This window comes from Phycodurus eques, chromosome 18, assembly GCF_024500275.1.
Source record: "Phycodurus eques isolate BA_2022a chromosome 18, UOR_Pequ_1.1, whole genome shotgun sequence".
Lineage (NCBI taxonomy): Eukaryota > Metazoa > Chordata > Actinopteri > Syngnathiformes > Syngnathidae > Phycodurus > Phycodurus eques.
The window spans coordinates 4,419,029-4,444,991 of record NC_084542.1 but is presented as its reverse complement, the minus strand read 5'-3'; the positions used below and the strand labels follow the sequence as shown (position 1 = coordinate 4,444,991).

Genomic DNA, 25,963 nt, shown 5'->3' with positions numbered 1-25,963 from the left:
TTCTTTGTTACGGCAAGTGTGTATCTTAATGAGTGTACCACAGTGCCCCTTAGAGGTCAAGACGTGCACAGCAGAAACAGCAAGCCCAATAAATTACCTCGAGCCTCAACACAATACATTTGAGTTTACCAAAACCCTAATTTCCTTTCTGCAAAGATATTGTCAATAAAACTAAACCCCAGTTGCATCAAGAAGTTCAAAAGTGTATTACCACACGTGGAGAAACCAAATGCTGTTCCCAGCATATAACTGAAAAAATAACTGAATTGAACTTTGTTATTTTCCACTTTTAAAAGTATAATTTGTATTTATTAATTATTGAGGTTATTTTAATGGTTTTCCAAGTAAGTTTTTTATTTAATCTATTAAATTGTAGAATATGCTTATGTTTGAGTTAAGCAGATGCGATGTTGCAATTTAAATATATATTTTTTATAACTGGTTTTATTGACGTTATTTTTTCAAGGTTTTCTACTATAATTTGTTTATTTTATTCAATTGTAGTACATTCTTATTTTAAAAGTTACTTTATCTAATCCATTGGTTAATAATAAATAGATCCGTTTTTCCTCATACCGACTATTGCTGATTATTGTTCTTTTCGTAATATTAATTGATCAAGCCTTTTCTAACATTCCATACTACAAAATAAGTTAACTATTTATTGTTATTATTATTACTGCGATATCGGATTGTAAGTGAAAAAGTTGGCTCGGGACATACCTACTAAAAAAGTATTATTGTAACCCCCTGTAACATACCCAATTTGACCACTAACACGACACTTATGGTAAATATAGGGGGGGAACCTTTAATAAAATCATATTCAATTTAAAAGGTATTGCACATAAGTTAAATAAAAATACGTACCTAAATAAAAGTTTAAAAACAAGCAGTTCCTGAAGATTAAATGCCAATGCATTGTACTAAAAAGTTAAATACAACTGAACTGTACTTGGGCAGAGATTCTTTGCATAGCACTAGAAGGAGCCCATGCTCCTCTGGTGGTACTAGTACTCCACTGAGAATCACTGGTCTAGATCATGCAGGATGTGATTAACCTAGCATTCATATCAAAGAGTTGATCTTGTGTATTAAGTACAATGCAATGACAGTGTAAACACAATGAAACAAGCATTTTTGCTGTCTAACGGCAACCACTTCTCTGCATACACTGGGATGGTAGAGGTAATCGACAGTAATACATCGGTTTGGGGGTTTTTGGTATAAAATAACTTGTTTCTCTCCCAAAAATATCTCTTTATTTTGCTTGTCAGATGCATAAAAAAAGGAAATCGGTACCGTACTAAATGTAATTTATTTGTCGGTAACCATTATCTAAACAATTCCTTTGAGGGGTAAACTGCCTCTTCTCCGTTGACTATTTACATGTGACAATACAGCAGTAATTAAGTAAGGAAATATCTATAACAAAAACAAACAAAAATATAAACAAAAAACATTACTTGTGTAACAGTGGGGTTAAGCATGGGTTGATCCCCGCTCTGCAAGCATGACCAATCGACCTAAACTTAATCCAACGGTTACACTTGTATAGTCAAAGGTTAAAATGTCACTTAAATGTGTACAGCAGGGCCCAACATAACGTTGCTCAAGAGTTTTCATTAAGTGACCCAACAACAGGAAAGCGCTGCAAATCTTTAGCAATGTTCCCACTGCTCGGATCATTTTCCTACGTTTATCTTAAGTGGCAAGGTAGGCGTGTTCAAAAGTATTCTCAACTGACACTTGTTGTTTCTTTCACTGGTTTTAGTTTTTAAGAGTCGGGACTGTCGTGTGTCTAGCAAAGGTTATATCAGGATACAAACTAGGGTGAAAACTAACAATTATTTTCCGATTAATCTGTCGATTGTTTTTGATTAAACGATGAATCGGATTTCTAAAACGTTTTTAAAATTTCCATCCCTTTATTCAAAAACATGACATTATTTCAAACTGACAGGGCAGAAAATGCCCAAACAAACGGATTAGGATTCGGTTACTGGTTTGGTCCGTAAAATTTCAGAAGATTGGAATTTCCAATGTAAAAGCTGTTTGCAAATACCTTATTTTGATGAAACACAAAGATAATCAATTAGTCTGCTTTATTATTATTATAATACTATAATTATTAATATTTTCTGTTGAGAGGCAGAAATTCTGAAGATCGACAATTTTGAGTAAAACGAGGTTTCTTAATCAATTGTCAAAATTTGATAATCGATTAGTTGTTGATTAATCGTTACACCTCTAATACGAACACAGAAGAAGCTTGGTCATATTGCTTGTGTTTCCTTAAAAACTGACATTTTTTCAAGCAAAGCTTGCAGACAGTAAAATGTCTGTCGACAGTTTTCACTCCCCTCGTAATCAACGGCTAAACCGAAATTCCTCCACACCGGAGATTAGAATCAATATGGTGCTTCTTCAAATTTGTGTCTCTCAAATCCTCCGCTCATGCTAGTGGTTTTACTCCATCTGTGAGCTGAACTTTGAAGCCGAACACAATTACAACTGTGAGTGGGTGAACATGCAACACACACACACACACACACACACACAACGTCAATGCAAAGTGAATTGAAAACCGAAAAACCGCGGCACAAAAGGATGTATAGTTCTAGGCAGAGCGTACTGAATGGTTTTAGAGAGTACCATATTTTACCCTAAATAAAATTGTAGGTTAATAAGCGAAGAACACATAATAGTATCTAAATTGGACGCCAGAACTGTCGATCAAAATAAGTACGTCTACACTACACTACTTCCATTCACTTTTTTTTTTTTTTTAAGACAAAAGACGAACCATACATTCAACACAGGAGCCATCCTTTGTTTTAATAAAACAAGCACCGACAACCTTAGGTAGAAAACCAAGGGTAAGTACTGTATACTATACTGCAGTATGTATGTATAGCATGAGAATATTTTCAATGTACAGTCTAACAGACGTGCTAAAAATAATAAATGAACTGATTGTGCAATCAAAATTAAAATGGGCAGGATCCTCTAAAATAGGTGGAGTTGTTAATTGCCACTGCAGTCATTTTCTTTGTTACAACAAGACATTTGCGCAATTAAGTTTGGCTACTAATTACACTTTCAAGAGGAAATGTGTCAGTTTTGGATTTCAGGACTTGTAAACAAAAGTGCCAGGGAAAGAAATGCAACAACCGCTAAGTTTAAAAAAATATATATAATAATAATGCTGCTTGCTCAGACAGGGAAAAAAATATAAACGTAAAAAAGGGTTACATTAAAATAAAAATCTTGTGGAAAGATCTATTTTGAGTCGGGGTCACCAACCTGTTTGAAACAGCTACTTCTTGGGTACTGATTAATGCAAAGCGGTACCATTTTCATACACACTTCTGCTATAACACATTTTCTCAGATTATGTTTGTTATTATTTATAATATTCTATGTGAAGAAACTTATTTTAATCTTTTATCACAATTATCAACAATTATTTATCAAGGAAGGCAACAAATGAATAAATGTAAAAAGTGTTTAGATTTTCAAAGGATCACAGTGTCCCATCACTGGTGAGCGAGTACTGGGTGAAGCTCGACTTGATTGATTAATGCTCAATATGAAAAACGGGGATCACTGATTTTATTTTTTCGCTAGTCCATGAGATTTGGTTGACCGTGGCAGCTCTTGTTGTGCGGAGACAACATGGAGGACATGCTTGCGTCGAGAGAGCAAGAAATAGTCCCAAAAAAGGGCATTTAACGATCATTTGGAAACAACCGTAGTCTGCAAAACGTACGAAAGATATTGCAACAAAGACAGGCATATCTGTGCAGAACCACCTGCAGATGAAGCACGTTATTGGTTGTGTACATTTAATAATGTATATATCACTCTAAAGAGTGCCGCTCCTGTAATGTAAACAAAACAACACCACAGTCCGCGTAGTGATTGTGGTGGCAGTTGAAGCATTTGCGTTATGTTCACTCCGTGAACGGGGCAGGAGGATAAGATAGTACTTTGCCGATCACAGATGATATAGAAAGTGCTTCAGTGGCCTGTTTACTTTAGCATTTAGCAGCTAGCTTCGTTACATGAGCGATCACGCAAATAGTATCACAGTGAGCCACTGTCGCTGTCTGAGCTACTGCTTCCGAACAGTTGCATTTGCTCAATGTGTCATTCTGAAGAATCGGTCTTGTATTTATTTTGTTAATTCACTTTATTTACAGATCACTACATTTTATTCATTCGTTTAGGTGCATTGATCCCACCTAAAAGGTTAAGTGATGAACACCTACAACTGAGCCAAACTCTAAGAAATGCTTTAAACTAACAATTATTAATGCCATGGTTTATTAACCATTACGCTAATAGAGTGATGAATATGTCATGCAATTGAACAGTATGCAGAATTATTTTATCCTATTACATAATATACTGTAAAAATTGTAATGTTCTTGAAATGTATAAAATAAAAAATAAAAATAAAATATGGAAAAATCAGACAAATTGTTATGAACGTAAATTTCTTTGGGTTGAGAGCTCTGTAGTCATAGCCATAAATGCAATTTTATATAAAAAATAAAATAAAAAGTTTAATATTTTTCTTTGCCATGTTTATAATTGTGAAATAAACCTGCTTTATAATGTAAACAAACCTGGTCTGGTCCAGTTTTATACATTTATAAATCGAATATGGAAATTAGGGGGCAAAAAAATCATGACATCAAATTTAGGCCATAATAGCCCAGCACTATGGTGAGATATCTTTAGTCATGTTTCTTGGAGGCGCCCTGGAGTTCCCAGGTACCATGTAGGTGACCCCTGATTTAAAGGATGTACCATTGTTAACCTAATAGTTAGGAAAACACATTTAACAGCAAAATATTGGTCTTTTAGATCAAGGGTCAGCAACCAACAGGCCACAGACTAGTACGGGCTACATAGAGAGACTACACAAACTTTGTTTTGTTTGTTTTGGGGGAGGGCGAGAGACACCTGTGCCTCTGTCAAAACGCTCATCCCATTCATGTGATACGCGGGAAAAGTCACCTGGAATTGCCAGGAGCTCCCCACGACCCCGAACAGAATAAGCCGTATAGAAAATGGATGGATGGCTATTCTTTAATATAGTTTGTAGTTGCAACAACACAGAATGCTGCATTAATACTTTGTGTTGTCTATTTATTCATTTATTGACCATGCTTGAATTTCACATGCTAAATTTGGTTTCATTCTGCATGCTTGGCTGACAATTTAAACACTCAAAACAAGGGTGAGCATATTGATTTGTCAAATTTAAATGTTCTACTATATAGCATGTCATGTGGATATGGAATTTTGTATAAATGCAAAGAAATCAGTATAAAACTCCCCTCTCTTTTTAATTAATTAACATACATATAGACAAAATTAAGATTATTCACTTAATAGGAAAACCAATCAGCGTGAGCATGCCTTGGTAAAACTCAAGTGTGATCCATTTAGGATGGATGCACTACTTTAAGCTGTGACAACAAACAAGCTTCTGGCACAGTAGCAGGCAGAGGCCGAGATAACAGGCAAGGGAGACGAGTGACCTCACAAATAAGTAGAAGTCTGCGTGGGAAGATACAGTGTGATCCGTGATTTGACGAGGACGTGGGCCATCTCGGTGAATGCGTAGACACTGCCTCTCAACAGACTCAAACTGCACGCTGAACTCGTCAATCCCGGCAGGAAGATGCCAAGATAGCACACCTACTTTCACCCAACAGGCTCTACTACCACACCTGTGTCTTCTCATTTTATAATGCAACTGCATGCCTCACATGGTAAGACATGAAAGAGGCAGGCCGAAGTTATGTTCCCGTAAAGGTGTCTCAGTTCATGTTCCAAAACTCAAGCATGGTCAACTTTAGGTAGGTAAAAAATGTGTTTGCTGCTACCCACCCAATGGGCAGCAGTGTTTTTGCATATTCAGAGAGGATAAAAATTGTTCCATAATGTCAACACGGTTTGATAAATGTAGGCGCAGCACATACATGTCATAAGTCAAGTGTTAAATTTTCATTCAGATTTGTTGGTTGTTAGAGGATTACACAACTGCAGTACAGTTCAAAGGTCAGGGCTAGTATATTAATTGTGTGACAGATACAATGAGGAAACTTTCCACAAAGTTTTGTAAAGGCAAATTATATCACTAACTTGGTTGCATTTTTTGAATCACTGTTTATTTGCATTCTGCAAAGTTGAAGTTATCCAACTAATTGACAGTTGCATAGACATTTCCATTTTGCTTGTGGATAAGCAAAGCATGCTATACTCAAGTCCGCCTCTTCCAGGAAAGTGCACCATGTTGGAGCACGGTATGGAGTACTCACATTAGTTAAACTTGAGTTGTGATCCACAGATTGCCAAGTGTGAGTTTCTGATTAGTATTTTACATTTATACTTCCTCCTTCCTCCGTTCGAGCATGTGGAAAGTGTGTCCGCATTGCCTTTATTTAAACTTCATTTTACTGGTTTGGTTTACTTATTTTATTCTTGCTTTTTTTTTTTGCTTTGATGTTCTAAATAAAGCCAATCAATTGCTAATTATAATGCAAAAACGCCTCTCCTGAGAATGAAGCATCCCGGCTATATGGGTATAGAGTAGATATAGCCAGTGGGCCAGCTGCATTAACTTATTTTCTATGTTAACACAGTGTACGTAATTCTTGTTTTACCTAGATCGTTCAGGTGGCCCTGTTCCACATGGTAAATAAACTGATAGTAATGCTGTGTTAGGGAGACCAGGCTGGACACAAGGTAAGAGACAAGTGACTATGGTGACAGACGACAGCAGAATGTCTGTGAAATGCAGAGGAAAACAGCGGTGAAAAGCACTACACTGAGTGTACAAAACAACTCTTTGCTAGCAATAGGGGTGGAACGGCCAAGAGTGAAATGTGTGTGTTTAAGCCTATTCTCCTCACAAAACTTTGGACAGGACAGCAGAAAGACATTTTGAAAGACAAAGCAACAGTTACGAATATGCCCACTGGTATTCTTTCGGTAGGAGTAGGATAATGTTGTTAATTGTTGTAATTTCCCAACTACAATGTCAGGTGATGGCGTTCCCACTGGGTCAGTTCCGCAATGTTGGACTAATTTACTACAATCATTAACTGCTGGTATTTATTAAGAAGTGTTATTCGGAAGCCTAATCATATTCCACTCCCTGCGCACCTTTTTCACTCTGAATGCATGTGTGTGATCTGGTTTTATGTGCCTTTTCACTTTATTGAAGGGGGAAAAAAATCGAGAAAAATCGGAAATCAGATTTTGGGGAAACAAGAAGGGGAAAAGAAATATGTAGATTTTATTTTAAAGGCCATTCCGCAAAGTCTGGGAGGAGGCCCCAGGGACAAACCCAGGAGACGCTGGAGGGACTGTCGCTCAGATGGCCTGGGAACGCCTCTGGATCTCCCCAGAAGAGGTGGACGAAGTGGCTAGGGAGAGGGAAGTCTGGGCTTCCCTACTTAATCTGCTGCCACTGTGACCTGACCCCGGATAAGCGGATGAAAATGGATGGATGGATCAGCAAGTCCTACTTATTTGTATATTGTACTCTGTTTATATTTAACTACACACTGAAAAAAAGAAGGTTAACTTTGTTCTGGGGCTCAAACAGATTAATCCATTCCAATTTAGTTAAATGTGAAACATTGCTTCGGTTTGCAAACGAAGTTCCACTGTATGAGTAATAGACAGGTGGAGAACGTATTTAAATGACTCGGGGCTATTGAATATGACATGACTAAAGGCTAAACAATTCAGTGTTAAACTGTTGTGTCTGGATTATGACCTTCAGATGAGGCATTAAGCAGTGTTGAGGTCCTCTCGCTATATACTGTATAAGTGAACAACAGAGGCAGCTCAATGGAAGACAATTGAGATGGCAATCACAGCACCAACAGGATATCCCTCACCAAGAGACGAGTCATAAAAGAATGACAGGGTTCTTGTATTTTGTGGTTTCTCAGGGGGTAAAAGTCCCTCAACCAGGGAAAACAAATCTTGTGTGATAACCTTAATTTAAATACATTTATTTTTATTATTTAAATTACCTTACCTCAAAGAGGTAACTTTTTCTGAATGTATGCAAGAGGAGGAATCCTGCTCACGAGTGAATGTGTTTTTTCCCATGAACAGCATTGTCCAACTGGCTGAGACACTTTAGTGTTACATAGCATAATTGGGAACGACAGGGTAATAAAATTGTCCCGGGGACACTGTCTTCCATTTGAACAAATGTATTTTTTTCTTAATTTTCAAACAATCAATCGGATATTTTAAATGTTTCCAAATTACACTTAGATTGAAGTCCTATAAGTCAAAATTCAACCAAAAATAAGTGGAACATTTTCAGAGGTAAAATCAAAAGCATGTGTGTGTGTCGTTTTGTCTTTGGCGCTTTTATTGTTTCTTTGTTTACTATGCATCTTTTACCACGGAATGAATTAATTCCATTTCCATTATTTTCTATTGAAACGATTGTAAATACAAAAAAAAACAAAAAACAAATGGGAGTTGACCAGCTTCCCGGGATGGCTCATGTTGAACCTAGGAAGTTCCACTGCATACAGTAATTGTAATTTCTTTCTGGAGAATTGTTTTGCCACGTTAAATTGTATTCTAAAGTCATGTATTATTTTAAGAAGGCATATGAATTTAATGTGATGATCCTACTGATATGTAGTCCATGTAAACTGCCATTTGAGGATTGAGCAGTTGCCTCATGCAAACTCTGACAGCATCAGTAGTGTTAGAATGAAGATTGTGTGCGGTCCTCAACTAATGGGTCTCTTGTTCATTCAGCATCAAGGTCCCTTTACGACTATGACAATGTTAGAAAAAGGATCACACTGTGTGTGCATGAATGCAGCACAAGAGCTCTATTAGTAATGCAGCTCCGCTCTGCGCTGTCAGGACACTGCAGTCTAAGTGGACTATGATCGACTCAAGCTCATGCACGAGTCTTAATACTGCAATGCATATGCTAAAACAAGTATGATAGCACGTACTGTACAACTGGTGCATGCCGTGCACAGACAAACCCAGGACGACTCTTGATAATCACTAGGCAAAGCTGGGATACAGCAGTGTGGGAGGGACAGAGGAGATGACAAACAGGAAATAGACATGAGAACGAATCTAAAACAGGCGAGCAAGTGAAGATGCTCTATTATAACAAATCAGCAATAGCTGGAATGCAGCATTTAAAGAATGCACAAATGAATGAAAGCTGATTGACCGTCACAATGAGGGTAGAGGCAGACAGTACAGACAGACAGATACACATAATGAGAAGGAGGGCTGAGTGGGGTATTGGTGGACAAAGAGGTCGATCTGGCCCCTTCCAAACAGCTGCTGTGCCCCCGAACATTGCACCTCAGCTCCAAATTCCACAAGCAGCCCAGCTATTGGGGGCTGCGGATTGTGTCAGCGTATTTTTACACACACTACTGAGCCCTCTGCTCAAAGCAACCCGTAGATGCGTGGCAAACATAGAAAAGTAAAAAGCACCCAGATCTAGAGGTTTGGAGCTTTTGCCTCTTGCAGAACCCTAAACCAAAACCAGGATGGACACCAACGTTACAAAATTATTCTGATAAATTATACAACAGTGAATGTATAACATCTAACACAAGACAAGGATGGTCAGGATGGTGATATTTTCTGGAAATAATAATGAAATCAGCGCTAAGGACAAATTAAATAAGTAGCAACAGGGCTTCAGGATGCTGCAAGACCAAGAGAGCATGTTAGATTATGGTCAAATACAGGTCCTTGCTGAATGCCACATAAAGGACAGAACGAAAGCCTTGCAAACAGCAGCATATCATGTTATAAAATGATCTGGTCTCTATCAATTGAAAGTATGAGGGAACCGAGGGGCACTAAATCAGGCCACTGATGATGATTGCTGATGACGACCATGACAGTGTAGGTAGGGAGAAAACGATTGAGCAATAAAAATAATAAGTTGCACTTTAAAAATGATGGCTGTCTTGGCCACTCCAGGACTTTGAAATCATTTTTACAAAGCCACTTCTTCGTTGCCTGGGCGGTGTGTTTGAGATCATTGTCATGCTGAAAGACCCAGCCACGTTTCATCTTCAATGCCCTTGCTAAGGAAGGAGGTTTTCACTCCAAATCTCACAATACATGGCCCCATTCATTCTTTCCTTTACACAGATCAGTCATCCTGGTCCCTTTGGAGAAAAAGAGCCCCAAACCATGGCGTTTCCATCCCCATGCTTCACAGTAGTTATGGTGTTCTTTGGTTGCAACTCAGCATTCTTTCTCCTCCAAACACAACAAGTTGAGTTTTTACCAAAAAGTTATATTTTTGTTTCATCTGACCATATGACATTCTCCCAATCCTTTTCTGGATCCTCCAAATGCTCGCTAGCAAACTTCAGACGGGCCTGGACATGTACTGGCTTAAGGACTGTCACTCCAGGATTTGAGTCCCTGGCGGCATAGTATGTTAGTGATGGTAGCCTTTGGTAGCCTTTATTACTTAGGTCCCAGCTCTCTGCAGGTCATTCACTAGGTCCCCCCGTGTGGTTCTGGGATTTTTGTTCACTCTTCTTGTGATCATTTTGACCCCACGGGGTGAGATCTTGCGTGAAGCTCCAGATCGAGGGAGATTATCAGTGGGCTTTGTATGGTTTCCATTTTCTAATAATTGCTCCCACAGTTGATTTAGTCACACCAAGCTTCTTACCTATTGCAGATTCAGTCTTCCCAGCCTGGTTCAAGTAAGTCTACAATTTTGTTTCTGGTGTCCTTTGACAGCTCTTTGTTCTTGGCCATATTGGAGTGTGACTGACATTGTGGACAGGTGTATTTTATACTGATAAGTTCAAACGGGTGCCATTAATACAGGTAACGAATGGAGGACAGAGGAACCTCTTAAAGAAGAAGTGACAGGTCTGTTGAGAGCCAGAAATCTTGCTTGTTTGTAGGTGAACAAATATTTATTTGGTTATTTATTAATACTTGTTTTCTACCATAATTTTCAAATAAATTATTAATTTTTTAAATATTTTTATTTTTATTTTATTTTCATCAGACAAGGTGATTTTCTGGATTTTTTCCCCTCATTTTGTCTCTCATAGGTGAGGTATACCAATGATGAAAATTACAGGCCTCTCAGTGGGAGAACTTCCACAATTGGTGGCTGACTAAATACATTGTTGCCCCATTATAGATGACAAACCGAAGCAAAGTATCAAGAAATCTAAGGTTGTTTCGTAAATTGATGAAAAAGATTTCATGAAATATAAAGATTTTCCTAATGTATTTGATTTGTTTGAAATTCAAACAAAGTGAAAAACATTATTATATCAAGTAAGGTAAGATTTTAGTGGTCCTGCCCCTCTGACATCAAATTAGGCTTTATGTGGCCCCTGAACTACGATGAGTTTGACACCCCCGATCTACACAAAGTGTGGCAGCATAAGTAAAGCAGGTTTATGAGTGAAACAAAACCACATTAATATATGTTGATCACTTTACCAAAGGAAAGTAATAGTACAACTGAGGAGTCAGTAAATGTATGTGGTCCAAACAAATTATGCTACCTGTGGAAATGTTAATCAGCGCAAGACCCATAATAGAAATTCACTTCCTCCCCAGGCCTAAACTTACTAAAATAGAACATATATGGAATTCCACATAGGTGACCCACTAAACAGAACCACAATCTTATTTAGAGCTTTGGGTAACAGATTCCAAATAATAACCACAATGAATTAAGGTCATAATGCTTCTAAACTGAAGAACAGTATTTCTCCACTGGTAAGTACATGCCCACAGCTGTGAAGCAGAGACAAGCAAGTCTTGATTGGATTCCTTGGCATCACCCCCGATCCAACCATAGCTGGTGTTTTGTGCCTGTTTCTCTGCTGACAGATAAACATCCTGCAACAGGAAAGAGAAGCCAGGCTAGAGAAGAAGAAACCAGGGGCCAGAGACAATCATGTTATTTATTAACCTGTTCCATGACAAGGCAGCGGAGGGCTCTGGTTTTAAGAGCCCTAAATAGGTTTTGTCGCGTGGTAGAGACAGTAGTGGGTCGGCCATTTCACAGACTCCCATGCTGACCGTTTTAAATGGGCGCAAAAAAACCACAGAGGATGCTTTGCAATTTAAGATTTAATGTTACTTCAAGAAACCCATCACCCATATTAAAGGATTATCATGACTTCAAAAAAAAGATCACTTCTGAGATATAATACTGTGTACACATGGTTTAAAATGGATCTACTGTGGAAGCCAAATTGAGTCTATGGCTGAATCCCAAAAAGCCTTTGATTCTCTAATCCTTAGCTTGAACAGCAGGTAGAGGAAGTCTGCTCCAAATTTGGAACATTGTTTAAATCCTCATTCTATATAAATTTTAACGTGGGACATACAATATTGGTGCTTATGCTCACTACACTCTGAACCGAGTAACTGCTACGACTGAGTAACACTACAGTTCAGTTTACCACCAGTTCCAATCAAGTGAACCTTGATAAGTCTTGTGCTTCCACCTTGGAGCGTGTAGGCTGGCGACGTAAGTAGTCTGACATTATAGCATACTATTGTGACAGCAGGTAATTCTCCAATTAATTAAAGCAAATAAAGGCGACGCGGTTCAGTAATCAATGGACAAGATTACCAACGTAAACCAGTGACTGATACCCCAATGCAAGGGTGAATTTAATATTTTTGACCATTTACTGTTGAATGTAAGATGTAAAATGTGTACCAAACTGAACTGAAAGGTTCTGCTCGTGGAAACAAACCGCAACCGCCACAATAAAGTGATACAGGGTGTTCGGAAAGTCACTGTGTTGTTTCAATATAGAATACATATGTACCTACTGTATTCTATATTGAAACATGTCTGTTAATAAACATTTTAGGTGACTTTCCGAAAACTCTCACTATAGAGAAAAAAAACACTGTGCACAGTGTTGCTGAAACACTTTTATTTCCTGGCTCACAGTTCCTCTCCAACCAAATGGGAAGAGACAAACTATGTAAAAGTCTCTCTCTTTGCACGCTGGCTGTGGATCACTTTGATCTCAAAGGATGGACATGGTAGGTAGATTTCCAAAAATGTGGCTGTTAAATGTGCCTGTTAACATGAGAAACTTTTGAAGAACGCATTCAAGATGTTCCCCCGTCTGCGGCATCGAGTTGTAGATGTGTCACTTTGGAGGCTACGCTTGCAGACAAAAAAAAAAAAAAAGGACTTGCTAATTGGTGTTCCGAACTGTAATGTCATTACTAGCAGACATTTTTCCTGAATGACAAACGTTTACATTGTCATGTCATTAGAAGCACAGCATTGAGTAATTTGCCAGGATTAAAACTTTTCCTGAATGCTCATGCCAGTGGGACCTTTAGAAACACGGCCTACTTAACATTAGTGTTGACACTGTGGAGTATGACAAATAAATCAAGCTAATACCTGCTGAACCAGACATTAGAACTAAACTTGTGGTTATGGAGGTATGAGGCGTGTGCTTGATGTTAAACTACGCAGGTCCACTTGAAATGTGTTTTTAAAAGGCTGGAGTAGGAAGAGAAAGAAACCTAAGGACTGGGACACTGCAGGTCCCAGCGCCCAATTTCAATGTAATGCCTATATCCTATTTACATGTACTTTTCAAGTGAAATATATCAAATTTCACTGCACGCACATACACGGGTGTTCACACTCGATAGCAACAACACAAAAGTAAACAAAAATTAAATGTAAAAAATAAATAAATAAAGATTGTTGGCCTGGACTGACTCTTCTAGCCATTGATTTAAATGAGGATAACCTCAGCATTACTCGGGCGGGACCGACACACATCTAATTATCTGATTGAGGGATGCTTTGTCGCTGTGTGACAGAGTAGCAGCATTCAGGTTTGTGGCGATTTGAAAGATATCAGAGATCTGTGTGTGAACATGTTAAATAGGTTTTTCATTATTCAATTTTAATTACGGCTCCCATGTGGACACTTCCAAGAGATGTTATGCACCATAAAAAATACTTTAGTAAAAGCTGCTGACAAGACGTTGTATAAACAGACAAGCTGATTAGCAAAACTAACCTCCATGGTGGAGGTAAGAATGCAGCCAACAAATTAAGCTCATGATAGTGTTCATGATAGACAGCCAGTTGAGCAGGGGTCAGCCAAACCCACAAGGAAAGAATGAGGCAGAAGAGGACAGTAAGATTAAAATCAAGATGGTGGGATGAGAGGAAGGGCAGGGGAAGAGGAAAGGGGGAGCATGAAGAGGAAGATGCCATTTGCGGTCAGGTCCTGGGGGTCCTGTAGGCCTGGCTAATGACCTGTGTGCTGCAGTGTGTCCTTTGGGCGTCGAAGAAAGGAAGTCGAAACAGCCATTGCCACATTCTAATGAGCCATTACAATTAGCATTAAGCCTGTCTCTGCCAACAAAACATTCACATAAATCCAGTGATGTCTGAAAAGTATAGCCATATTAGGGATGGGTATTTGATGACCCATGGGGAAAATTCACAACCAACTCATTAATTCATTGTTTTTAAGAAAAAATAAAAGATAAAAAAATACTAGTTTTACTTGGATAGGACAATCTCTCCCAGAATGTTCTAAATTTACAAACAAAATCACACTGATCGCTAAGCCAAGCATTGATATCATCAACGAATTGCCACTAATGTTCATAAAATTCCATGTAATCTTGCGCATTGAACCATATTTGAACAGTGCAGATGGATGAAAACATTTACTTACTAATCATCTGCTTCACTTATATTTCGGTGAAACAATATTTAAGAGAAAATTATAACCAAGATAACTGCAATTTAATATTTTAAACAACAAAAATCAACAGCTTTTAAACTCCCTTGTCCCCTATTCAAAACAAAAACTCCTTTACAGTCGTTAGATTTCTCTGTGGCTTTTGTACGTTAAAACTGTCATACAAGAAGACGCTGGTTGTTGTCAGAGCTAATTAAAGACTAAGGAGTTCGAACAAACTGTTATTTTGTGTACTATTATACCAGCAACAAAAATGAGACATGAGCTTATAAGCAAGCTGAATTCACTGGCAAGGAAATGAGCATGTCAATGACTTCAACTGCTTGTCAATGCCACCACAATGCTGGGCACACAAGTGAGCACACAATGACACAATGCGATACAGCTGTCTCACTTCCTCGAATGACATCATGTTAGACATTTGGTCTGAACTAGCTCACTGAGTTCTTGTGCTTGCTTCCTTCCTGTTCACTGTGCCCACCGTCACCACCGGACAGCCAGACAGGAAACATCAGAACAGCCTGAGAGGCAGTGAGGATGTCCTGTTAGGAGAACGCTTCTATAAAATTTTCAGGCCCAGTACCAAGACCGTTGTAATACAGACCCAATAATCTTAATCCTTCAATTCAGATGAGAAACCAATTCATCGTGCCCCTGAATATGTGATAAGCCTCGTTTTTCATCCACAACTACTGAATTAGCTTCAAAGTGGTCTAATCACATGCTTGCTGGCGGGAGCCTAACAAGCAGAAAGTACAAGATGCCAAAAGGCTGAGAGGATAGTCTCACATACAAGGCTTTTTGTTCTGGATGAGGTGGAAACAAAGGGTCTTGACGTAGAATTTAAACCATGTATAACACCACCAACGCTCTGGAACCGATAACTTTAATTCTAATGGCTATAGCAAGGAAACAGAGCTAAAAGTCAAAACAACAAGTGCATGTGTATATGTGAGTGCATACACACAGCAAGGTAGGTGTGTGTATGTATGTATCTGTGTATATATATATATATATATATATATATATATACACACATATATATATATATACACACATACACATATATATATATATATATATATATACACACATACACATATACATATATATATATATATATATATATACACACACATACACATATATATATATATATATATATATATATATATATATATATATATATATATACACACATACACACACACACACACACACACTGTATTCATGTAAACTATAAAATTTAGAACTTGCACTACTGCATTTTGTGTGTACCAGCTGTTTTTTTTTTCTCTCCGTCCAGGCATCATGGGGCGGAGGCTTCGGACCGACACAGGATGAAACTACACGGCATTGAAAGGTATGGCATTAATATTCAGAACCCATCATTCATGTTTATTTCCTCTCCCTCCTATTGTTCTTATTCAGGGATTTCAACTGTGCCAAATGTTGCAAACAGACTGACAGTCTGTCAACAGTTTGTTGGTCCAGCTGGATAACTAGATTTAGTTATCGAGTTGGTCCAAATGGGTAACTTTATTTACCGTATTTTCACGACGATAAGGCGCACTTAAAAGTCTTACATTTTCTCCAAAATGGACGGGGCGCCTTATAATGCGGCGCGCCTTATGTGTGCACAGAGTTCCAAAATCTATAAATGTTGTTGTGTGATGAGCGCCCCGCTTGACTAACTGGGAGCATTTCCTGCCGACACGCTGCTTATACAGAGGAAAAGCGGACGTGGCTGAGGACAGCATGCAGGCGTAAAGGGGTAAGGGTGAGCGTGAAGGAGGACGCTAAAGGCACGCCCCCAGTAGGTATATAGCGTCGGTATGTGCATTGTGCAAAACAACATCGGTTTGGCTAAGGACCCCCGAAAATGACTGCGGTCAAGCCAGCCTCCACTCGTAAAGTAGCAATCAAGCCAGCCGCCCCTAATTGTATTCATACTTGGCATTACGGTAATAAGTCGCCAACACGCGGCAAAAGCCACCTTCAAAATAAAACCTTCCCAATAATACGGACGTCAATGCTCTTCGGTTAAGGAATGCAAACAGCAAGGTTAATTTGAATCTTGATATGCATTAAAAAAAAATTTGTTTATTAGTTTTCTGAGACTTTTATTTTGAAATATAATGTCAGATATTCATCAAACCTCTTTTAGTGGAGTCATTGGTGGTCTGTCACACAGATCTGGGCTTGTCTTGCGATACCAATGGGATTATGTTGGGGTGGCTTTGGCTCAGTAGGTAGAACAGGTTCGAATCCCTACTACGACTGTCCACGTCAAAGTGTCCGTGGGCAATACACTGAACCCTAATTTGCTCTCAGTGGGCCTGGCAGCGCCTGCATGGCAGCAGTCGCCCATTGGTTTATGAATGTGTGTGTGAATGTGAGGCTTTGTAAAGCGCTTTGGGCACTGTGATGATGTAGATAAAGCGCTATATAGGTGCAGTCCATTTACCATTTATTTTGCCTAAGATATCAAATAAACTACATTTTTTAATGTATCTCAAGATTCTAATTAACTTTCCTGGTTGCATTCCTTAACCGAAGAGCACTGACGTCCGTATTATTGGGAAGCTTTTATTTTGAAGGTGGCTTTCGCCGCGAGTTGGCGACCTATTACCGTAATGGCTAGTCTGAACAAAATTAGGGGCGGCTGGCTTGGCTACTATTTTACGAGTGGAGGCTGGCTTGACCGCAGTCGAAAACTGCACCTACGAAGAGACACGCTTATGAAGCACAGTTTAAACTCCAAGCTATCACTTACGCGGAGGAACATGGGAATCGAGCAGCCACGAGAGAATTCAAGATCAACGAATCCATGGTTCGCAAGTGGAGGAAGCAGGAAAACGAGCTTCGCCAAGTCAAGAAGACGAAGCGGAGTTTCCGCAGGAACAAGGCGAGGTGGCACGAGTTGGAAGATCAACTCGATCAATGAACTCCAACCGCTGGAGATAGGTGTAAACAGGGCGTTCAAAGTGAAGTTGCAAGCAGCGTGGGAGCCATGGATGACAGATGGCGAATACAGCTTTACTAAGACTAGGAGGCAGCGCAATTTGTGAATGGATACTTGGACTAACTTGTCTGCTTGCACTGTTGTTCCAACTTTTGTGAAAGCCGGCATCATTTCTGAGGAGCCGCACGGCAACGAGATTGACTCCGACGAGTACGAGAGGGAACCTGGCGTGTTTGAAGGAGAACTTGCCCAGCTGTTCATTTCCGATATAGAACGTGAGGACTTTGATGGATTTGTGGATGAGGATTGATCAAAAGATAACAAGAGTACATTGTTAAATACTTCAATAAAAAGTACAACCGAACTCAGTTTTGCTCCTGCTGCCTTTTTAAAAACATTAAGCGTGCATGCATGCTACCGTATGTTTTAAGCTAGCGTATGTTTGACCATGCCTGCGCCCAATAATACGGTGCGCCTTATGTATGTGTTAAATACAGAAATAGACCCCGTAACTGAGACTGCGCCTTACGGTCGCGAAAATACGGTCGTCCAATTTCATTCAGAGTGTGTGTGTGTGTGTGTGTGTGTGTGTGTGTGTGTGTGTGTGTGTGTGTGCGTGCGTGCGTGCGCCTGGGTGCGTGCTGCCAATGAAACCCCTGTAGGGCGGAGCACACATATACATCCGCTACAGTCGAACAGCTGGACATTGCGGGCTCACACTGACGCTGGATTGCGAAAAGGTCAGGCGGCCTCCTCCATGTTGGTCTACTCCGGACTGGCGTGGCTGGCACTTTTCAGAGGACCAAGAGGAATGCAGGAAAATATAATATGAATGTAAACTATGTGAAATGTAAAAGACACAAACTGCCACTAGTTCTACAAAAAAATTATAATGTGGCGAAAATTATGTTCTTTGCAAATAGGAAAACTCCTACAATAACCCAACAAGCGCAAAGCACTAAAACAAAACTGAATCATACACTCAAATGCTCAAAATTGCTGGTTTACTTTTTTTTTTTTTTTTTTTTTTTTTTTTTTTAAAGGGGGGGGGGTTGGTGTAATTCATACGCTTATAAAGTAGTTGTTTCTAGAACGGTGCTCAATTTCCATATTAAGTACATGAATCATTGCCTTGCACACAATTGCTGGTATGTGTTGCATATACATATAGATTTATTGCTGTATTAAAAAAACTGATCAAAACGGATCAAATATATGATCAGAAGCAGTATGTTGTGCAGAGGATATGGAGGCTATCTGGCAACTGGAGGGTTTTTCACCCCCATTAACAACATAATCCCCCAGTTGCTCCTGACATTGTGTTTTGTGCACTGCCATTTTCCTTCTGTGAAACTATAAGCAATCTAATGTGTACGAGGCAACACATCATTCTTGAAATACCTTGGTGGTTAGAAACAGGCTATGTAAACCCATTTAGTAGATATGGCTGTCTATAATGTATTGGTATTCATCGTATTGTGGTAACATTAATATGGTGCACAAATACAAGTCAATCTCTGTGGTTCACAAACCGCACAGTGAGTGAAGGAGAAGGGGCACAACCCTGAACTAGAGAAGTCCACTCTGTACACACTGCAACTGTTGAAGTCAACACGAGGAATCGGGATAAAGCGTACTTTCCCATGTTCATTTCCCCTGTGGCTTCAGGTCATGAAGGGGTCTCCATTTCAGGTGGAATGAGGTCACCAAACAAGAAGAAAAGCACACCCATTTTAAATGTTTATCTTCTTCTGCGGCTAATTCACTTTTGTGGGGTGAAAAAGAAACAAAACTGTGGCAGCATATTGATCTATCATGAAAAGGTCCACATGCCTGATGACCGTGGTCTGATTGTGAGGCCTTTCTAAGGGAGTGTGACTGTAGCTGTGCACTCTTAAGTTGGCTGAAAAAGGCATGTCAGTTTAAACCTAGAGCATTATTGGGTTTCATGTGGACCATTTGAACAGTTTTACAGCATGTAGGATTAAACTGTGTTTATGCCATCTATCAGATGTTGTCTGCGTTTGATACGCTACCACTGTGACTTTTGTTTTGTGGTGGAACAGCAGAAATTGGAGGCTGTGAAACTAATGCAGCGCTTGTAATTTTTATTGCAGGTATGCTTTTCTTCTGACCGGGTATCTACTAAGACACTCGAGGAAAGTAACTAATCATTGTCAAATTTTACTCAAGATAGCTAATATTTAGGAAAGTGCTACCATGGCTCCATGGGCCAACGATCAAACCACCCATCAGAAATCGTCCACACAGTATTATTATTAGGGATGCACCGATAATTACAGCAGTACCAGTGACAATACTGTACATTTTACTTTACTCTTACACATACAAATGCTCCAATACTATGACACTGATATCACTTTAACATATTCCTATGTTTACATCTACCAGACTATGTTTTTCCTTCATCCCTTATCCATGTACTCCTTTAACATAGTACTAATAGTGTTCAGACTGAGACACAACATGATAGACAAATAGACAGATACATTATTCATCCCTTCAGAATAAAGGTCAAGGGTAACCTTTGCTCAGGGGCATTCACTGTATGTCCTACAGAATAAAGGTCAAGGGTAACCGTTGCTCAGGGGCTTTCACTGTATGTCCTGTAGGTGTGTGGTTAGCCAGAGTACCTGAGGCAAATGTCACCACTTGGCACCTCTCATTATATACAAATGGGTACACCAACATTTTTGCGAGAACAGCTGCATAGGCAGCTTTGCTGTGGTAGATTGACTTTGGCAACAACTGCGGCAAAATATTGTGCACTGGCGAAAACAAGAGGTGTTTAATTAAAGAAGAAATAGTTGTGTATACTGTATGTTGGGCAAAACAAGAACTAGCCTTTTTATTCTCACACTAAGCAAGCCCCCAATACCAGTGTTTTACCAGCCCACGGAGATCAATTTTTAGAATAGGTTGAGGTTGTAAAGATGGCAACGGGTGCAGTAGACAAAACTTGAAAGCCACAATCAAAATGAACCACCATTTGACTACTACCCTGTCTACTGTAATGATCGATGAATTGGGGTAGAAAGTTGTCAGCAAAAACTGTTTTCCTTCCATTAGATGTTTACTTTCACTGTCTGGCATATCATTAATCCACATTCCCTCCTGTGAGGGCACATAGCTGTTCCTGCTTCTAGGGCTTTCCCAGACATGCAGGGCAGGGCAGGCATGCGCCGGCAGCTAGCTAAAAAAAAGGTGAGTTGTTCACATTCCTGCTTCATGCACAAACCAAACTCCCCATGTCACACAGGCGCACGCACACACACATACTGTAGCTCTTCTACACAAACCAGTGTGTGTGTGTGTGTGTGTGTGTGGTCCACCGTGCTTCATGTGTCGTTGTTTTTCTCCTCACTTTGTACGAGAGGAGTGGAAAAGTCAAACCTGAAAACTGTGCACTGTAAACACCTTTGCTGGTTATAAATTCACAAGAGCTTGGGAGAGGCCATGCAACTGCGATTAGTGTGCAGCCATGGAAACAAAACTAGCTTTTTTAATTAAACAGCAATACAACATAAGAGTTTGGAGCTTCAAACGAAAGATTTACACCTAAAGTTACACTGTTAGGAAGTTATGTGCAGGGCTGCAGCAATCAAATATTTTTAGAATCAAGTATTCTACCGATTATCCTATCGGTTAATTGGATAAAAATGTATTTTAGATAAACACAATTGCATTGTGTATGTGATGTGGACATTTTTGTCCTCTTGGGGTCGCTGGTGAATGCCGTGGGCATCAGCGAATGAGAGTTTAGAGTTGGCTGGCTGCTAACTGGCTAAACGGTTAGCTAGTCTCTATGTTGAGTAGCTCGGCGTGAGCTGTGGGCATCAGAAGCTAGTGTATGAATTTGATTATTACATGTGTCTTTTCTTTCCGTTTGTTCAATAAAGCAATTACAAGTCCACTGGTGGCAGTTTCTATCCTTGACCATGCGCGGGGCATTACAATAGATTTTAACTAGTGATGGAATACTATATTAAATAAGCTAACATCGATATGGTACATTGCACATTGTGGCAATCGTAGACGTGATGTTGTGGTACACATGTGGTACACACCAAAACTTTGGACATTCTCTGTCTTTTACAGACTTTCCTCATGGCTCGGCGCCATCGCGCCAACTTACTGCTACACGGAGTGGTGCGGGAAACTGCACTAAGATTAGTCTGTGTAGAAAAATGATCCCAGCAAAGCTTCATGGCCAAGACTTTGCTTTGATCTTTTTTTTTTTATTATTTGATTAATCGTTGCAGCCCTTAAGTGTGCGTTAATGAAGCTTGACTGTAAGGTCGAATTGAGCCCTAGTACAAAGATAAATAATGATATCTGTTCTGAAAAAAACTGACACAGTATGAGAAAAACATAATTGGAACATTACAAGAGTAAAGCTGGTAACGACAAAATTACCGGAAGGCGCACGTTTGAGAACAGCCACTCTCTCAGACCTGCTTTAGTGTACTGAATATTTGTTTTGTAACATAAATAAATACTTTTTAAAACTGTTCAATTAAAATTAAATAAAAATTAAGTCCACCTACTTCTTTATCAGTAACAACAGACACCAACATACTGATGATTGCGTTGATGTCCCTAAACATTCACTTTTTCATTTGTTTGTAAAACTTACTCTGAACTAACTTGACAACATCCTTAGCAGTCTACTGATTTTATCCTAGTGCTTCTCGACATATTACAACTTTAGTCTAAGACAATTCCGAATTATTCACATCATCTAGACTTAATTGCAATTTTGATTTTGTAGCATTATAAAACTATGGCTTTTGCGGCTCTTAATATTAAGATTTATTTTCTATTATGACCATAGTATGGGAGCATTTGCTGTGTCATCACCAAATGGTCACGTGGTCTCTTGGTTGGCAGAAAGCCTGTTCAACTCAACAGCTGACCGAGTGAGTTATTCACGCTTATTTACAGGAATTAATAAATGAGTGTTGTGTTGCGTTATGGGCTGTACATACAGATTTGATACAAATGATTCTAAGAGCTTTTACGGCATCCCAAAGAAACCTGACACTCATTTAAAGCTTCTGTACAGCCATTACATGACAAGTGGAACCAATACTTAGTGAGCATGTTTGCTTTCGACACTTGATGTAATGATAAGGCACTTTATGTTAACTTGTTTTACAACATATTACGATAGGTATTACATATCATATTTAACGATGTTTGGCACAAAAGTGATGACGACAGATGAATCCCACATAAGCAAACTTGCATCTGACTCACAAATACTTGATGCCTGCGTTACTTTTGGTAGTATTTTACGCTTTATAATTGCCCTATCATCGTATAAAAAAAATTACACACAGATATCACTCATTTACTTTACCAAATAGGCAAAGACACATCACGCATGAAGACGTTTTGCCGTCTGAACATTTTTCAGTCAACAACTGAATGATTAACACGTATACGCATCACAAGACAGACTTTCATTAAATCTCATGAAATCTTTTGTGTAGCCCGAAATTAAAACTTGCCGATTAAATAAATGCCCTGGGGCGAGCCAGGGGGACAGATTTGGCACACATTTGCCCGTATAACTTTGTATTTAAGGCAAATCCTGGGTGCCGTTGTTGGACAGAAGCTTTGCGGCATGTCTTTGCTTTACATCAGGTGGCCAAATTTGCATACTGCACTGTCAATTGGAAATAATGTCCTGTTTTAGAATAAAGGGATGGAAATGAAAACTTTTTTTTTTGAGGATAAGCAGTACAGAAAATTGATGGATGGATTAATCCGATTCGTCAATTGATCAAAAATCAACAGATTACTTGATTGATACTTGATTATCTGATTTCATAAAATGACAAAACTATTCTCTTCAAATTACAACTCCCATCCATCCATTTTCCATCCCGCTTATCCTCATTAGGTTCGGGGGCGTGCTGGAGCCTATCCCAGCTATCTTTGGGCGAGAGGCGGGGTACAACCTGAACTGGTCGCCAGCCAATCGCAAGGCACATAAAAACAAAAAACCATTCGTACTCACATTCACACCTGCGAGCAATTTAGGGTCTTCAATTAACCTACCATGTATGTTTTTGGGATGCAGGAGGAAACCGAAGTACCTGGAGAAAAAACACAGGTACGGGGAGAACATGGAAACTCCACACAGGCGGGGCCGGATTTGAACCCGGGTCCTCAGAACTGTGAGGCAGATGTGCTAACTAGTCGGTCGCTATGTCGCCTCAGATCACAACATATTCTTGTAAAATGTTATCCATGTAAAATTCATGTGAATTACAAAACATAATTCTTACATTTGCAGACTTTATTCTTGTAGCATTTGATTCTATTCAGAATGGCTTCCTTAGTACTCGGTGAGCTGATTACAGTAAAGAAAATATAAATATTTTCAATACAAAGCTACTTATTTTTAGGTGCATACTGTGTAGTGTAGAATTTAACCAGCGACAAGTTATGCATGCCATCTCCCAAAGGGTAACAGTAAATAAGCTGCTGGACACTCAAGTATGATAGGTTTTTTTTGTTTTTTTTTGGGAGGGTTAGTGTTGAGGAAAAGAGCAGGCCAACCGAGCCCCACGACTACTATAAAAGGAATGTGATGTGGAAGGGAGGGCCAGTGCACAACCAACGTTATTAGCCTATCGTCTTACCAAAAAAAAAAAAAGAACAACAGTGAGGCTGGCTGCACAGGCCAACCAAAGGGGACTCAGTAAAAACAAAGATAAACGATAATTCTACTTGCTTACCCCAATCCAAAAACTCCAGGATATTCTTCTCTCTTCTAAGTGGAGAGTTGTTGCACTCATCGTAGAGACACACGAGCACGTCCAGCAGGGTTTCCACGCTGAGACACTGGCCATTGGAATCAGTGGGTCCGTCCAAAATCAGCTTCTCCAGCTTCTTCAAGCGCACCTCTCCCGACATGGTTGTACAGTCCAGTTGGCTTTAATGTTGAGTGAGTCAAAATATGAAAAGTGGGCTCAAACGGGCCACTGAAAAAGTTCCCTCACCTTGACTATGTTTCGAAAATTAAAACAAAAAAACAAAAAAAAAAATCAAACTTTCAGCTGCGGGGAAGTCGCTGTTTCGCCGATTTACTCATGATCTTTGCCTCGTGATCCACATTTTGGGTGTACATGGGGTGCAGCAGCTCCCCATTTTAACGTTCCAGATCGCCGCAAGGCACAGGAGAAAAGTATAGCAGTCCCAATAACATAGCCTAGCTGCCCCAAAGCCGGTTGGTTTGGACGCTGCTCCTAGATTTCACAAAAATGGAAAATGGTCCTCTCGCCGCGGTTTAATAGTTCCCCCAGAGTAGATGTGGCAAACATCTGAGATTCTCCATTCCTGTTTGAAGCCCCCCCCCCCGCCACCATAAAAAAAAAAAAAAAAAAAAAAAAAAAAAATGCAAGGCAGAGCCGCAATGCTACAAAACCCGGTGCCCCTCCTCTGCTCCGGGAATGCAAAGGGCGACACAGGCTTAGTTAGCAGCCTGCTACCTTAGCCAAGTAGCTTGCGAGCTAGCGATGTTAACGTGACTTGGCTTTACTGCCAAATGTCATCATTCCAATTTTCATCAAAGACTCCCCTTGTCATGTGCTCACCGTGCCTGTCAAACGTAACCGAAGTCGGGCCCTTTCAAATAGTATTCGTAATTCCTACCCCACAGTAATATCCTCTTGTTGTCGCAACGCAGTGCGGCCAGATATGTTCTCGAAATCCCAGTGTGCGTCCTCCAACTGAAACGTCTCCTGAGTTGCAGCCCACTTCGACACGACGGTTGCTGAAAGAGTTTAAAAGAGGAGTCCGTCAGTTGGCCGTCAAATCCTGGGGGCTCTTCCGTTTTGTTATTTAATGTTACACGGGGAGCTCGTCTCCCGTCAGGAGGACGGCAAGAAGTCTGCTCTTGCTGCTTCCAAACACGGGACGAAGCCTCAACTCCCTCTCGTCGTCTCGTCCTCGTCCCCCTTTGCTTCGCCTGCCTCCCCCGCCGGTCGGTCGCCTCTTTGCTGCCTTGACACAGCGCGGAGCTACCCGCTAACAGAGACGTTCACAAGCAGAGATTGGCCAAATACAATAGGTCCTAGCCTCGCGTTGCATCATGGGCAGCAAAGTTCAACTGTAAAATATGAAAGAGAAGGAGTGCGGAGGAAACGTCTCACCCCAAAAAAAA

General features: G+C 39.8%; 1 protein-coding gene across 9 annotated transcripts in view; it reads right to left on the bottom strand.

The window, feature by feature from the left end:
• cdc42bpab (CDC42 binding protein kinase alpha (DMPK-like) b) overlaps nucleotides 1-25,184 on the bottom strand; it is a 101,458-nt gene extending 76,274 nt beyond the window's left edge. For all 9 annotated transcript variants that reach the window (XM_061704740.1, XM_061704744.1, XM_061704747.1 and 6 more), the window contains exon 1: nucleotides 24,537-25,184. In XM_061704740.1, coding sequence (XP_061560724.1) covers nucleotides 24,537-24,714 — 178 coding nt within the window. In that variant the 5' untranslated portion in view covers nucleotides 24,715-25,184. The remainder of the gene's footprint in view (nucleotides 1-24,536) is intronic.
• Nucleotides 25,185-25,963: the final 779 nt, after the last annotated feature.